General features: G+C 40.0%; 1 protein-coding gene and 1 long non-coding RNA gene across 8 annotated transcripts in view; one reads left to right on the top strand and one right to left on the bottom strand.

Annotated features, from left to right (window-relative positions):
* USP15 (ubiquitin specific peptidase 15) overlaps nucleotides 1–9,790 on the top strand; it is a 137,860-nt gene extending 128,070 nt beyond the window's left edge. For 3 of the 5 annotated variants that reach the window (XM_075013809.1, XM_075013816.1, XM_075013826.1), the window contains 4 exons: nucleotides 979–1,128; nucleotides 1,841–1,944; nucleotides 2,640–2,728; nucleotides 6,086–9,789. In XM_075013809.1, the coding sequence (XP_074869910.1) occupies nucleotides 979–1,128; nucleotides 1,841–1,944; nucleotides 2,640–2,728; nucleotides 6,086–6,265 (523 nt within the window). In that variant the 3' untranslated portion in view covers nucleotides 6,266–9,789. Of the gene's footprint in view, nucleotides 1–978; nucleotides 1,129–1,840; nucleotides 1,945–2,639; nucleotides 2,729–6,085 lie in introns of those variants that run through there. The other 2 variants (XM_075013799.1, XR_012648126.1) reach the window with 2 other exon arrangements.
* The window catches only part of LOC142023168 (uncharacterized), a 38,260-nt gene that overhangs the window by 2,029 nt on the left and 23,734 nt on the right, over nucleotides 1–12,497 (bottom strand). The window lies entirely within an intron of this gene.

Raw genomic sequence — 12,497 nt, 5'->3', positions numbered from 1 at the left:
ACTTAGATTGCACAAGTGTAAATAGACAGAGGAAATAAACAGAGGCCACTCCAAAGAGAAGATAATTTTTCGTTATTCTTATTTGCCCACTTTCTCTACTTCCTTGAAATTGTATTCTTTAAAACCTAGACAGTTAGACATCACACAGCCTCTTATCTCTGTTACAAACATTCTTTGCTCTGAGTGAGAACTTTTGTAGCCTCACCGGTTGCTATATTTCTTGAATGCTCTGCATTCAGCGGCAGTGGGGAGGGACTGTATCCCATGTGTGAATGGGAAATGTGACTCTTGTAAAACCACAGTTCCTGGTAAGTAACTCTTTCTTTCCAGGTGCTCATAGCTTGCTGAAATTTTCCATATTCATCAGCATCTCTTGAGGTCAGAAAATTATTCTTCACTGAGGCATTTTGGCTGTATCTACACCACAAAAATAACTTCAAAGTTGCTTACTTCGAAGTATAACTTTGAAGTAAGCAACTTTGAAGCTGAGCGTCTACACACACCCTACTTCGAAGTTAAACTCTGAAGTAGGATACTACTCCATTCCTGGGAATGGAGTACGGACTTTGAAGTTGGGCTCCCTAATTTGAAGTTAACTTCAAAGTAAGGGAAAATGCTTGTAGAGACTCTGCTGGCTACTTCGATGTAGTCCTTTACTTTGAAGTTAGTTCCTAGTGTAGATACACCCATTGTGTAGCAGCTTAGCAATTTGCCTTTTTTCCGTTGTTTCTATTTCAAATACTGAAAATAAGTCTTGATCTTTGGAAGCAGCTGAGCATCCATACCTCACTTTAATTTCAAGGGAGCTATCTTTCAAGTTCAAACCATTAAACAGTGCATAGAAAATAAAATGTTCGTGTGTGTGTGTGTGTAAGCCTATAATACAGAGTCAGCTCCCAACCTGTTTTTATCTTTGTTAGTGATATACTTTAATAGTTGTACTCTTTATGTATGCTAAAGTGACTGTCTTTATTTTAGGTATTGTCCAAACTGTAAGGAACATCAGCAAGCAACCAAAAAGTTGGATTTGTGGTCTCTGCCCCCAGTACTGGTAGTACATCTAAAGCGCTTTTCTTACAGCAGGTATATGAGGGACAAGCTGGATACACTGGTTGATTTTCCAATAAAGTAAGAAAAAATTTTAAATTGAAATATTTAAATGTTAGCCTTCACATTTCTAACATGCCTAACAATTAGAGATGGACTAAAACATATATTTTATTTTACCATTATATTCATTGAATCCATGCTTAATTTGCAAAATATATCTGTTCAATTTACCAATCAAGTCAACATTAATTGGGGGAAAAGCACCCCTCCTGAGCAAAAGACTTACAAAATGTAGTTGGGGAGGGGAGACAGGAACGGAAGGACTGAGTAACATGAAACAAGTAAAACATCCCAATAAGTGTGAAAATAACTGAGTGACAATGGCAAAGGACTGTGGAAAGAGGTGTTTGACTTTCACTGTTTTATGTTAAGATACCGTATACAGACAGTTGAACAAAGTGGACACCAGGTTAAGTACTTGAAACTCTTTTATTTTATATATATATATATAATTTATTTATTTATTTAAATTTGAGAATAAGAAAGGAAAACATATACATGTACAACCTCTGATCCCATTCTTGTTATAGGTAAGAGAGTGACAGTCCCATCATTTCCAGTATTGGGTCAGTTGTGTTTTCCCATGTCTGAGGCCTTGTGCTGCTAGTGGATTCCAGTCGGATACATTTTAAAATAAAATATAAGGGTCTGAAGACAAGACTCAAATGTTAAGCAACAGTTGGAAAAAACATTAAAATAATGTGAGATTTTGATTTTTTTTTTTAAACAGTGACTTGGATATGTCAGAGTTCCTTATTAATCCAAATGCAGGGCCGTGTCGCTATAACTTGATTGCTGTGTCCAACCACTATGGAGGAATGGGAGGAGGGCATTGTAAGTTAATTTTGAATGCCATTATTTTACATATTAATTTTCTGTTTGCATTTATTTTGACTGTTTAATAAAAGTCAGCTTTAGTGCTAATAATCAGCTGCCCTTTGGCCATTTTTAAATGTCATTAAATTCCATAACTTGAATCTATACAATAGTTGAATACAAATATCTATTTGAAATAAGCTTTTTGAGAATAATGTGTTAGCTGAGTCTGTCATGGAAGGGACATATTTATCCTCCAGAAAGCATGACTGTGCATTCCACAATGATGATGTATTAACTTGCTTTGTCTTCCTGATCTGAGTTTTTGTATGCAAGTATGCCTCTCATTCAAAGGGGGAGAGGAATTAAGAGGATGGTAAAAGCCTCTGTGAACCTTTATTGTGCCTGACTGCCCTTTCTCTTTTACTCTCTTGAAAAGTTGAAAGCTAATTTGGCACACACTTTTCTTGCTGTTAACGGGGTGAAAAAATACCTAAGCCTGAAGTAGTTTGGTCAACATAATGAAAAAGAAAAGTGCTGTTTGGAAGTGTTAATCTTGTAAGAATTATATGGTTACCCTTAATAAGTGTATCCTTATAAACTACAATGAGATTGAGAACTCATGTTTGAGGGAGGGCCAGCTTGGATGCCTTATGGACTTACTCTGCTCAGTTGCCAAAGTTCATAGTTAACATGTTTCTTTTGGGTCTTAGATACTGCTTTCGCAAAAAATAAAGATGATGGAAAATGGTACTACTTTGATGACAGTAGTGTATCAGCTGCATCCGAGGACCAAATAGTGGCAAGTATACTTGTTTTGCCTGAAATCAGGCTCCTCTTTCTTATCTGTAAATCTTCAAAACCTGACAATCAATTTTTAGTTAATATTTAACTTTGGTAGCCTTTTTGATTTGTTTGAGGGACAGTCAAGATACACAAAGGCGTTTTGGTTACATTAAAAAAAAAGTTTCAGCAGGGCTACGTCTACACTGGCCCCTCACTTTCAAAAGGGGCATGGAAATGCAGCAGATCAAACATGCAAATAAGATCCTCATTTGCATATTCATTGTCACATTTGCATAATGGCAGCCACTTGCCATTCTGGAAGAGCTGCTTTTGAAATGCAAAACAGCCATGTAGACAGTGTTCCTTTGAACCAGAATGGCGCATGGCCATCATTGTGCAAATGAGGGTCTGAATATGCAAATTAACACTTACTTTGCATGTTTTATCTGCTGTGTTTGCATGCCCCTTTCGAAAGGAAGGGGCCGGTGTAGATGTAGTCCAGATGTTTGCAGATTTATACTTTTAAGTGTAGCAACAACTGACCTGTCTGTCTTAAGGGAATAGTTCAAACTCTTGCTCAGCAAACTTTGCCCGGTTTATTAAATTTTCCTTAAAAATCAAACAAACAACCCTAGCAAGCAGAGTTCACCCTTCTTGGAAGAAAGGAGTAGCAAAGATGGGGGTAAAGTAAAGTACATGTGAATAATACAAATTATTGCAGGACAAGGAGGGGGCATGAGGAAAATCTTAAAGTGATCTTGAAAAACGTTCAGATATGTTGCATTTATACATCACTAGAAGATTTACACAGTGTTGCTCAGGTCCTTAAGTTGACTAATTTGTGGTTTTAGGGAAATAAAATGAAAATGTACATGCTTCATTTAAATCATTGCTCTGGGTTGGGGCTGGGGACAAGGGGTTACCTGTACAGACTGGGCCAGGGAGAGAGAATTACCCCAGCCCTCTCCATGGCCACTTCAGCTCCAGCGGCCACAACTGAGGGAGGGATGCATGACCCCTGGCTGGGGCAGATCCAGGTTCATCTGCACTCTGCGCTCCCCATCCAGAGTGAGGAATTCAGCAAACTGAACTTCCATTTGCTCCCTGATGAAGGGGAACAACCACCACCATGCCTGTGGAAATAAAGGGTGCCTGGGGAGGGAGAGGCTCTTGAACACACAGATGGACAAACTCTCTCAAATACATAGTGTGTGTGTGTGTATATATATATATATATATATATATATATATATATATATATATATACACACACACACAAACGCATTTAGTTTAAAAAATTTTCAGTTTATCATGCAGAGTTTTTGTTTCACTAGGATTGTTTTCTGATCAGTTCATACTCTTATCCCATTTAGATCTACAAGTGTAGTCATAGTGTTGAACTTACACTACTAGTCATTTTCCTATCAACAGACTATGATGCCAAATATATGATTATTTACTTTAGCATCCACATGGAAAGGTCACTCGGCAAAAGGAAACCCTGCATACATTTCATTGTTAGACAATAGAACGAAACATATTTGCCAAATATTTTTGTCTGACTTCTCCAGGTTGTTTTTCATTTTGACTGGTGCCATTAAACCAACACTAAAATATTTCTTAAATAATCTTTCATGGTAAAATCCCTGGAGCTACAATAAATTTGATTAGTTTTCCCTCTGATGTTTTCTCCATACGTTGGTTTCTTGAGTTTCATTAATCTTGTCCTTGTTCATTTTAGTCACAGTAATTAGGATTTAGTGCTAGAAGTTTCAACCATTTTTTACCACACATCTCATAATATATATTATCTACTACTGTGACCTCCAAATGCCAAATTTTAGATTCTTTATGCAAGTCTTGAAGGTGTTCAAAATTAGCAGACTTAGGTGCAAAGTTTACTTAGTTAAAATTCCATTAATTTTTGACCATGAACAACACAGGGTTGGAGAGAACTGACAAGCCCAAGCAGGGGCTGTCTGTTCCTGCCACCACCCCACCCTCTGCCCCATGGCATCCTGTCACCCGAGGGATGATCAGCAGAGACCAGGCTGCAGCACTGGTGACACCCCCACACCTGCATCACTACACACACACACACTCCCTGCAGCAGCAGGAACCACAGAGAAGGAGAGTGCACTTGGTAGGCACACTGGCTATGTTGTGTACTGCTTCCCTACAGCTCCCGCTGCCACAGGGCGCGCAGGAGGCCTGAGAACTGCTGCCACTGCGCCAGGCCCCTCCCTATGATAATTCCTGAGGCTGCGTCGCTTGTAGGATGGGGTGCCATGTGAGGGAGAGGATGGCAAGGTCAGGAAGGGGCGGGGCATGGGGGGAAAGGCCTGCCAGAACTCCTGGGCCCAATTGCTCCACAGCTGCTCTGGCCAGAGATGGTCTATGAGCCAGGGGTTTGAGAGCCCCTGCCTTTGAGGCTGGGGACTGATAGGTCAGATATGGAGTGACTTGAGCTATGGCAGTGTTACTGTGAAGTAGGATTTTACTATACATACACATATCTCATAGAACTGGGAGGGACCCTGAGAGGTCATCAAGCCCAGTCCCCCATACACATAACAGGACTTATCCCTGACTGTTTTTAAATCTAACCTGCCCCAGACCCTTGAACTCCCAACCCTTGGTTTGCAAGGCCAATGCAGTAACCACTGAGCTATGATTAAAATTGTAGGATTTAAATTGACCTAATAATTGAAAATATTTTCTGTCTGGTGTGTAACTGTTTCATGTTCCTGTAAATTTATAGTGTGCAGTGATGCTATGCTGATTTCACTTCTGTATTTGCATGGCCTATATTTCAAATAGAAGAATGCTGTGTAGCTCAGTGCTGTTGTGTTTCTTACTGAAACTGAACTTTTTATTTTAAATCCCATCTTGGTACATGCCTTTCAAACCATTTTTTAAAAGTCGGTCACATTCCCTTCATTCATTTGTAAGGGAATGTGTATACTATGAGCCATGGCATATAGCATCATACTGTAGCTGCGGCCTACATCAGAGATAGGGGGTTTCCTCTGGATGTTGCTAGTATGTCTCCCCAAGCAGCTGTAGCTACAGTGATGGAAGAATTCTTCCATCAACCAGCCATACGTGCACTGGGTTTAGGTCAGCTTAACTTTGGAGCTCAGGGGTGTGGAGCTTGCAGGCCTGGGTTGAATTTAATTTAACATTTAGACCAGCACTAAAGAAGAAAAGGCAAGCTTCCAAAATGACGGTCTTTGAGGAGGAAGAAATATTGAAAAACTACCCATTTATGTGGGCACTTCTAAGGAGACAAGACAATGACTACACCTAGCAGCAAAAGTTTATGTTGATGGTTATTAGTATACTAATGGTTTTGTTTTTTCTTGTTTGACAGTCCAAAGCAGCATATGTGCTCTTCTACCAGAGACAGGACACTATCAGTGGAACTGGCTTTTTCCCTCTTGATCGAGAAACTAAACAAGGTGCTTCAGCTGCCGCAGGCATCCCATTAGAGAGTGATGAAGACAGCAATGAGAATGATATAGAAAATGAAAATTCTATGCACACTAATTAATGGAAGACCTAGAAGCCATAAAAAGCAAGACTTTCTCACTGGAGAAATATATTGAAATAATGAAATTGCCCACCAAATTAAAAATAAAATCTGAGATGGGGAATTTCAGATGATAGAATGTACATCCTTTATTGCATTTTAACATGTGCAGTACTTGAAGTGAAACACAATGAAAACTTTAACAGAAATTGTCTCTAATACATTTACAGTCTTGTATTCACAAGCTATCTATAGGAAATCACAAATAAACCCCATTAAAGTTTTCTGCTGCTGTTTTGATGAATTATGTTTTCATTTTGGATGTGAGTTAACTAAAATGTTAAATTTGTGAATTTTGGTCATTTAGTTTCTTAATATTACAAGAATACTACTGTGGAGAGCCTAGTTTTTGGATGATTTTATTCATGTGAATTAGGCTATCACATGTTCACTAGCTACTATTTAGCTAGTACATGTAGCATAAGTATGTGAAGTAGTATTCCTGAAACACCAAATTATCAAGTTTCTCCCTAGAAATTAATGTTGGCCAACTTTAAATTCAATCATGATAATTTCTTTTATCTTGAAAAGGTGTTTTAACCTTTTTGTGGTATAGTCAAAATATCCAGAATATTGTGTTAATCTTATTGCTGCTGTGGAACAGGGTCTGGATTTCATGCTGAATTAACAAACGTTTTTCGATTAAATGTAAGTATCCCTTGTTGCTTGTTGGATCTACTCTGTAGACATTATAATTCCTGTTATCTTGCTTATAAGACATGCATAACTTTAATCTGGTGTCAGTCCAAAATTTAAAACTGTGCTGTAAGTTTCCCACCCCCGATGTTGGTAGTTTGGCAGCTTTCAAACTACTTTGTGATAGGGACAGATTTAATAGTATTCTGTATCCATAGTAATGACTGTGCGTCAGGCTTAGATGAAAGAATTTCTTCCACATAACTTGCCTTTAAACTATTAATGGACAATGGGTTTTAAAGGTAGGTCTGTTAATTTTCTTTGTGCGTTCCTGGTGGAATTCACCATAGCCTTACAGCTTATCTCAAAAGAAACTAATAGGAGAATTGGCATTTGCATGTTCAAGAGTCAGAACCTGTACAATATATAAAGCCTACAAACCTTGAATTGGATTTTAGTTAACCATGTTCAAGGGTCCAGGATGCCAAAAATAAGTGTGACCGTTTGAAACATTTTTAATTTGCTGCTTTCCCTTTGAACTAGTTGGAAGAATGTATTGTTGATTTGTATACAATACTGCCTTTGATAGGAGCTTTTAAGTGTGGGGGCACACTTCACATATCTACTACCTGAAGAATTGCTTTGTGTCCCACTGTTATGAAAAGCAAAAAGTATGATGTTCTTCACTTGAACTAATCAAATACAATAGGTTATAAATTGTGTATTGTAAATAAAAGTTCACTCTGTGAGTGCACATTTTGGTAAATTATTTATTTATGTTAGCATTAAAAAGTTTAAAAAATTGCATTTGACCAGGATATAAATGAGGTATGTTGGACATGGCTTTGCATTATACCTTGATATTAAAGCTGGTGTTTCATCCTGGTATTTTAAAGCTGCTTTCTGAGGGTTTTTTTTTCTCCCCAATGTAAACTAACCTCCTGCATGACAGAGGTTAAAATTTTGTCTGCACTTGAGTTCATTTGGGTTTACATTTGAAATGCGCATGTTTATTTATACAGATTTCAATAAAGCTTTTCAAGGCCTTAATTTAGTCTTTCAGTTTCTTCCTAAAAAATCTTGCCAAAAGGTGTTGCTTAATGGATAGATTACCAAGTGCTACCAGAACTGACATAATCCTTGGGCATAACATCGTTGTTATTGGCTAATCACAGTAAGATGCATCATATTTCGAGACAACAGATGGAATATATTAAATGAACTCTTTTTTCAAGCATATATCTAGCTCCAGGAGTCTTAAAAGGCAGTAAGGTAAATATGTAAAGTTAATATGTCACATGATGTAAGAGACCTGAATCTGTTACAAAGCTGGTTGCTAAAAAATTGTTTCAACTGTAATATAGAATAATTTGCATGCAAAAATAAGATTCCATCTTAAGTTTGATGTAAGTCTGAGACACGGTTCTAATTCTGAATGCATGAGAAGCTAGTTTCTGAGTTGTAGCTCTGGGAAAAATGTTCATTTAACTATTTAACTTGTAATTTTAAATACATTTTTCATATACCAAACTTAAAGCTTACGAGAAGACTCTAAATCTGTAGCCGAACTTATGGCCTCCATTACTTGTGGTAAATGTCTGTTTTTCAGCTGGTGGTAAATTTCATCCTCTTGTATGGAAAATACTGCTTATTTTTGCAGTATTTCTAAAGATAGGGCTTATCTTCTGCAACGTTCCTGTGTGTTACCTCTGATTACTGAGAGACTCCCACAGCATGATTCTGGTTGTCCGGGTAAAGGGCTTGCACTCGGGAGACTTAGATGCTCAACATCATCGCTTTTCTCAAAAGACATCCTGTATGGTGAGCTAGCCTCTGGCAAAAGACCTCCTGGACGCCCCCAGTTGCGCTACAGAGATGTTTGCAAGAGGGACCTCAGGGAGGTAGACATTGAGCCAGACAGCTGGGAGGAGCTGGCAGACGATCACAGCAGATGGAGGCAGGAACTACACAAGGGCCTTCAGAAGGGTGAGATGAGGATCAGACAGCTAGCAGAGGAGAAGCGAGCCCACAGAAAGCACAGTAAGGACCTGCCAGACACCCACTACACATGCAACAGATGCAGCAAGGACTGTCACTCTCGTGTGGGCGTTCATGATCACAGTCAACACTGCAAATGATGATCCCAAATGGAACTACGAAGAGCGCGATCCATAGTCTATGTAGACTGAAGGATGCCTACTATTCACTTTTCTCCCACTTTTATTCCCATCCGTTTTGAGCAGTTGAAAAGTATTTCTGTGATTATCACCAGTGTAGCTGTTGAAAAATTTGCTGCAGTGGCTTCAAAATGTTTTCTTAGGTTGTGATGTTGGCTATGTGCAGACTGCATGTTTCTGTTGAGAGAACTTCTATTGACAGAAGTTTTGTCGACAGATCGCATTTCCAGACTGCAGATCTGTCGGCAGAGATCTGCCACTAGGGAGTGTTCTGTTGGCATCCCTGTATACGTTGTTCAGAAAGAATGTCTCGACTTAGGCAGTTTTTCCAACATTTGACCCCATGTGGATGGGCCAAATGTCAGAAAAGCCTCTGGTAGAATCATGGAATTCTAGGGCTGAAGGGGACCTCAGGAGTTTATTGAGTCCAGTTCCCAGCCTAAAGCAGGATCAACTCCAAATAAATCATCTCAGCCATTACTATGTCAAGCCAGGACTTAAAAACATATGGGGTGGAGATTCCACACCTGTCTTGGTAATGCATTCAAGTGCTTCACCACCCACCTGGTGAAATAGTTATTTCTAATATCCAACCTACACCTCTCCCTCTGTAACTTCAGACCATTGCTCCTGCCATCCATCACTACTGAGAACAGTCTCTCTCTATCCTCTTTAGACCCCCCTTTCAGGAAGTTGAAGGCTGCTATCAAATCACCCCTCAGTTTTCTCTTCTGCAGACTGAAGCCCAAATCTCTCAGTCTCTCCTCATGTCTCTTCTCAGAAGTCCAGAACAGGATGCAGTACTCCAGATTTGGCCTCACCATTACCAAGTAGAGGGAAATAATGTCTCTAGATCTGCTGGAAATGCTTTTCCTAATGCACCCCAATATGCCATTTGCTTTTTTGGATACAAGGGCACACACTGTTCACTCATATCCAGCCTCTCATCCACTATAATCCCCAGGTCCTTTTCTGCTGCACTGCTACTTAGCCAGTTGGTCCCCAATCTGTAAGTGTCTGGGATTCTTCTGTCCCAAGGGCAGAACTCTGCACTTCTCCTCGTTGAATCTCATCAAATTTCTTTTGACCCAGTTCTCCAATTTGTCTAGGTCACTCTGGACCCTATCCCTACCCTCCAATATATCTACCTGACCCCCTAGCTTAGTGTCATCTACAGATTTGCTAAGAGTGAAATCCATCCCCTCATCCAGGTAATTAATAAAGATGTTGAACAGTACTGGCCCTAGAACCGATCCTCGGGGCACTCAACTTGAAATCAACTGCCAGTCAGACATTGAGCTGTTGACCACTCCTTGTTGGGCCTCTCCAGCAAGCCAGCTTCCTGTCTATTTTACAGTCCATGTATCTAATCCATACTTCCTTAATTTTTGGGCAAGAATGTTGTGGGAGACTCTATCAAAAGTTTCGCTAAAGTCAAGATATAAAATGTCCATTGATTTCCGCATGTCCACCGAGCCAGTTACCTCACCATAGCAGCTAATCATATTGGTCAGGCATGACTTGCCCTTGATGAACTCATGTTGACTACTCTTGATCACTTTCCCCTCTTCCAAGTGCTCTAAAAGGGATTCCTTGAGGAGCCCCTCCATGATTTTTCCAGGGACTGAGGTAAGGCTGACCAGTCTGTAGTTCTCTGGATTTTCCTTCTTTCCTTTTTTTAAAGGTGGGCACTATATTTGTGTTTTTGCAGTCATCTGGGATCTCTCCTGATCTCCATGAGTTTTCAAAGATAATGGCCAAAGGCTCTGCAATGACATCTGCCAATTCCCTCAGTACCCTTGGGTGTATTAAATCTGGACCCATGGATTTGTGTACGACTAGTTTTTCTAAGTAGTTATTAACCTGTTCTTTCCCCACCAAGGGCTGCCCACTTCCTTCCCCTACTGCATTGCCTATTCCCGTAGGTTGGGAACTGATCTTGTCTCTGAAGGCTCAGGCAAAAAAAACATTGAGTACTTCAGCTTTTCCTGCATCATGTGTCACTAGGTTACCTCTCTCATCCAGTAACGGCCCCACACCCCCTCTGATCACCCTCCTATTGTTAACATGCCTGTAGAAAACTTTCTTGTTACTCTTCACATTCCTTGCTAGCTGCAATTCCAATTGTGCTTTTGCTTTCCTGATTATTCCCCAGCATTCTCCAGCCATATGTTTATACTCCTCCTTAGTCATCTGTCCAAGTTTCTGCTTCTTATATAAATTCCTTTTGAGTTTGAGCTCTCCAAAGATTTCCCTGTTAAGCCAAACTGGTTGCTACCATGTTTGTTTTCCTTCCTTCATTGACAGAACTGTCGGCAAAAGATACTAACATGTGTTGCACATTTCCGTATCTTTTGACAACAGTTCTTGGTAATCTAGACAGCCACAGACAAAAATGTTTTGATCTCGTCTGTTTTGGGCCATGACTAGTTGGTCTGCAATACATGTTCCCATATTGGAAGTATATTGGATACCTCTGAGCAGTCATACCCACAGCTCAGGATCCATCCCTTGGAGTTTTTGAAATATTAGCATTTATGTACAATTTATTAATTTTAAGAGCTATCTTTGGAAACTCTTTGTCTCGCTGGCAAACAGAGCATGACAAAGTAGGAGTTTTCAGGCAACATAGGTTTGGTCATGGTTTGTATGGAGAGGGCCACGCAGGCCAGTGAATACTTGTCATAGAAAATACATTTTCAGGTCAGATTTTCCATTTCAGATTGTTTCCAAATGATTTAAGCGGCAAGGTCAGGCCAGTTACAAGAACTAGCATTCCCGATACAATAGAATATTTTACAAAACCTCTGTTTTTTTTTTACTGAAACGAAGAATGGTTTTTGTGGTTGTAAGTGTTATTAACTATCCTAGTACACTATTAGTGTCAAACTGGGAAGACAAATCAAGTGGGGTCCCACAGGGTTTGGTTCTGTGTCCAGTACTAGTCAGTTAATGATTCAGCTAATGGAATGGAGAGTATGTGTCTAGGTTCCTGTTAAGCTGCATGGTTGGGCAGTTGGGATGAAGCACTTCTCCCCAAATGCTGTAGCTGCCATGGCTGAGGAGAAGTGCCTCTCCTCCAGCCCCAAGCCCTGGAGCTGCTGTGACCAGGGAAAGGCGCTCTGCCCCAGCCGTAAGCCCCCTCCCGCATCCTCACCCAGAGTCCACACTCACAGCCAGAGCCTTTATCCTCCCGAAATCCCAGCCATCTGCCCCAGCCCTGAGGCCCCTCCTGCAACCTCAACCTCTACACATGGATTTAAAAAAATTGGAGGAATCTTGGTATGCTTATTAAGTTTGCAGATGACCCAAAGAGGTTGCTGGGAGAGGCTGCAAGCTCTAGTGAAGCACAGTTTTTGAATTCAAAATGACCTTGACAA

Source organism: Carettochelys insculpta, chromosome 1 (genome assembly GCF_033958435.1).
Source record: "Carettochelys insculpta isolate YL-2023 chromosome 1, ASM3395843v1, whole genome shotgun sequence".
Lineage (NCBI taxonomy): Eukaryota > Metazoa > Chordata > Testudines > Carettochelyidae > Carettochelys > Carettochelys insculpta.
The sequence above is the reverse complement of the archived record's forward strand: the minus strand, read 5'-3'. Positions and strand labels throughout refer to the sequence as shown.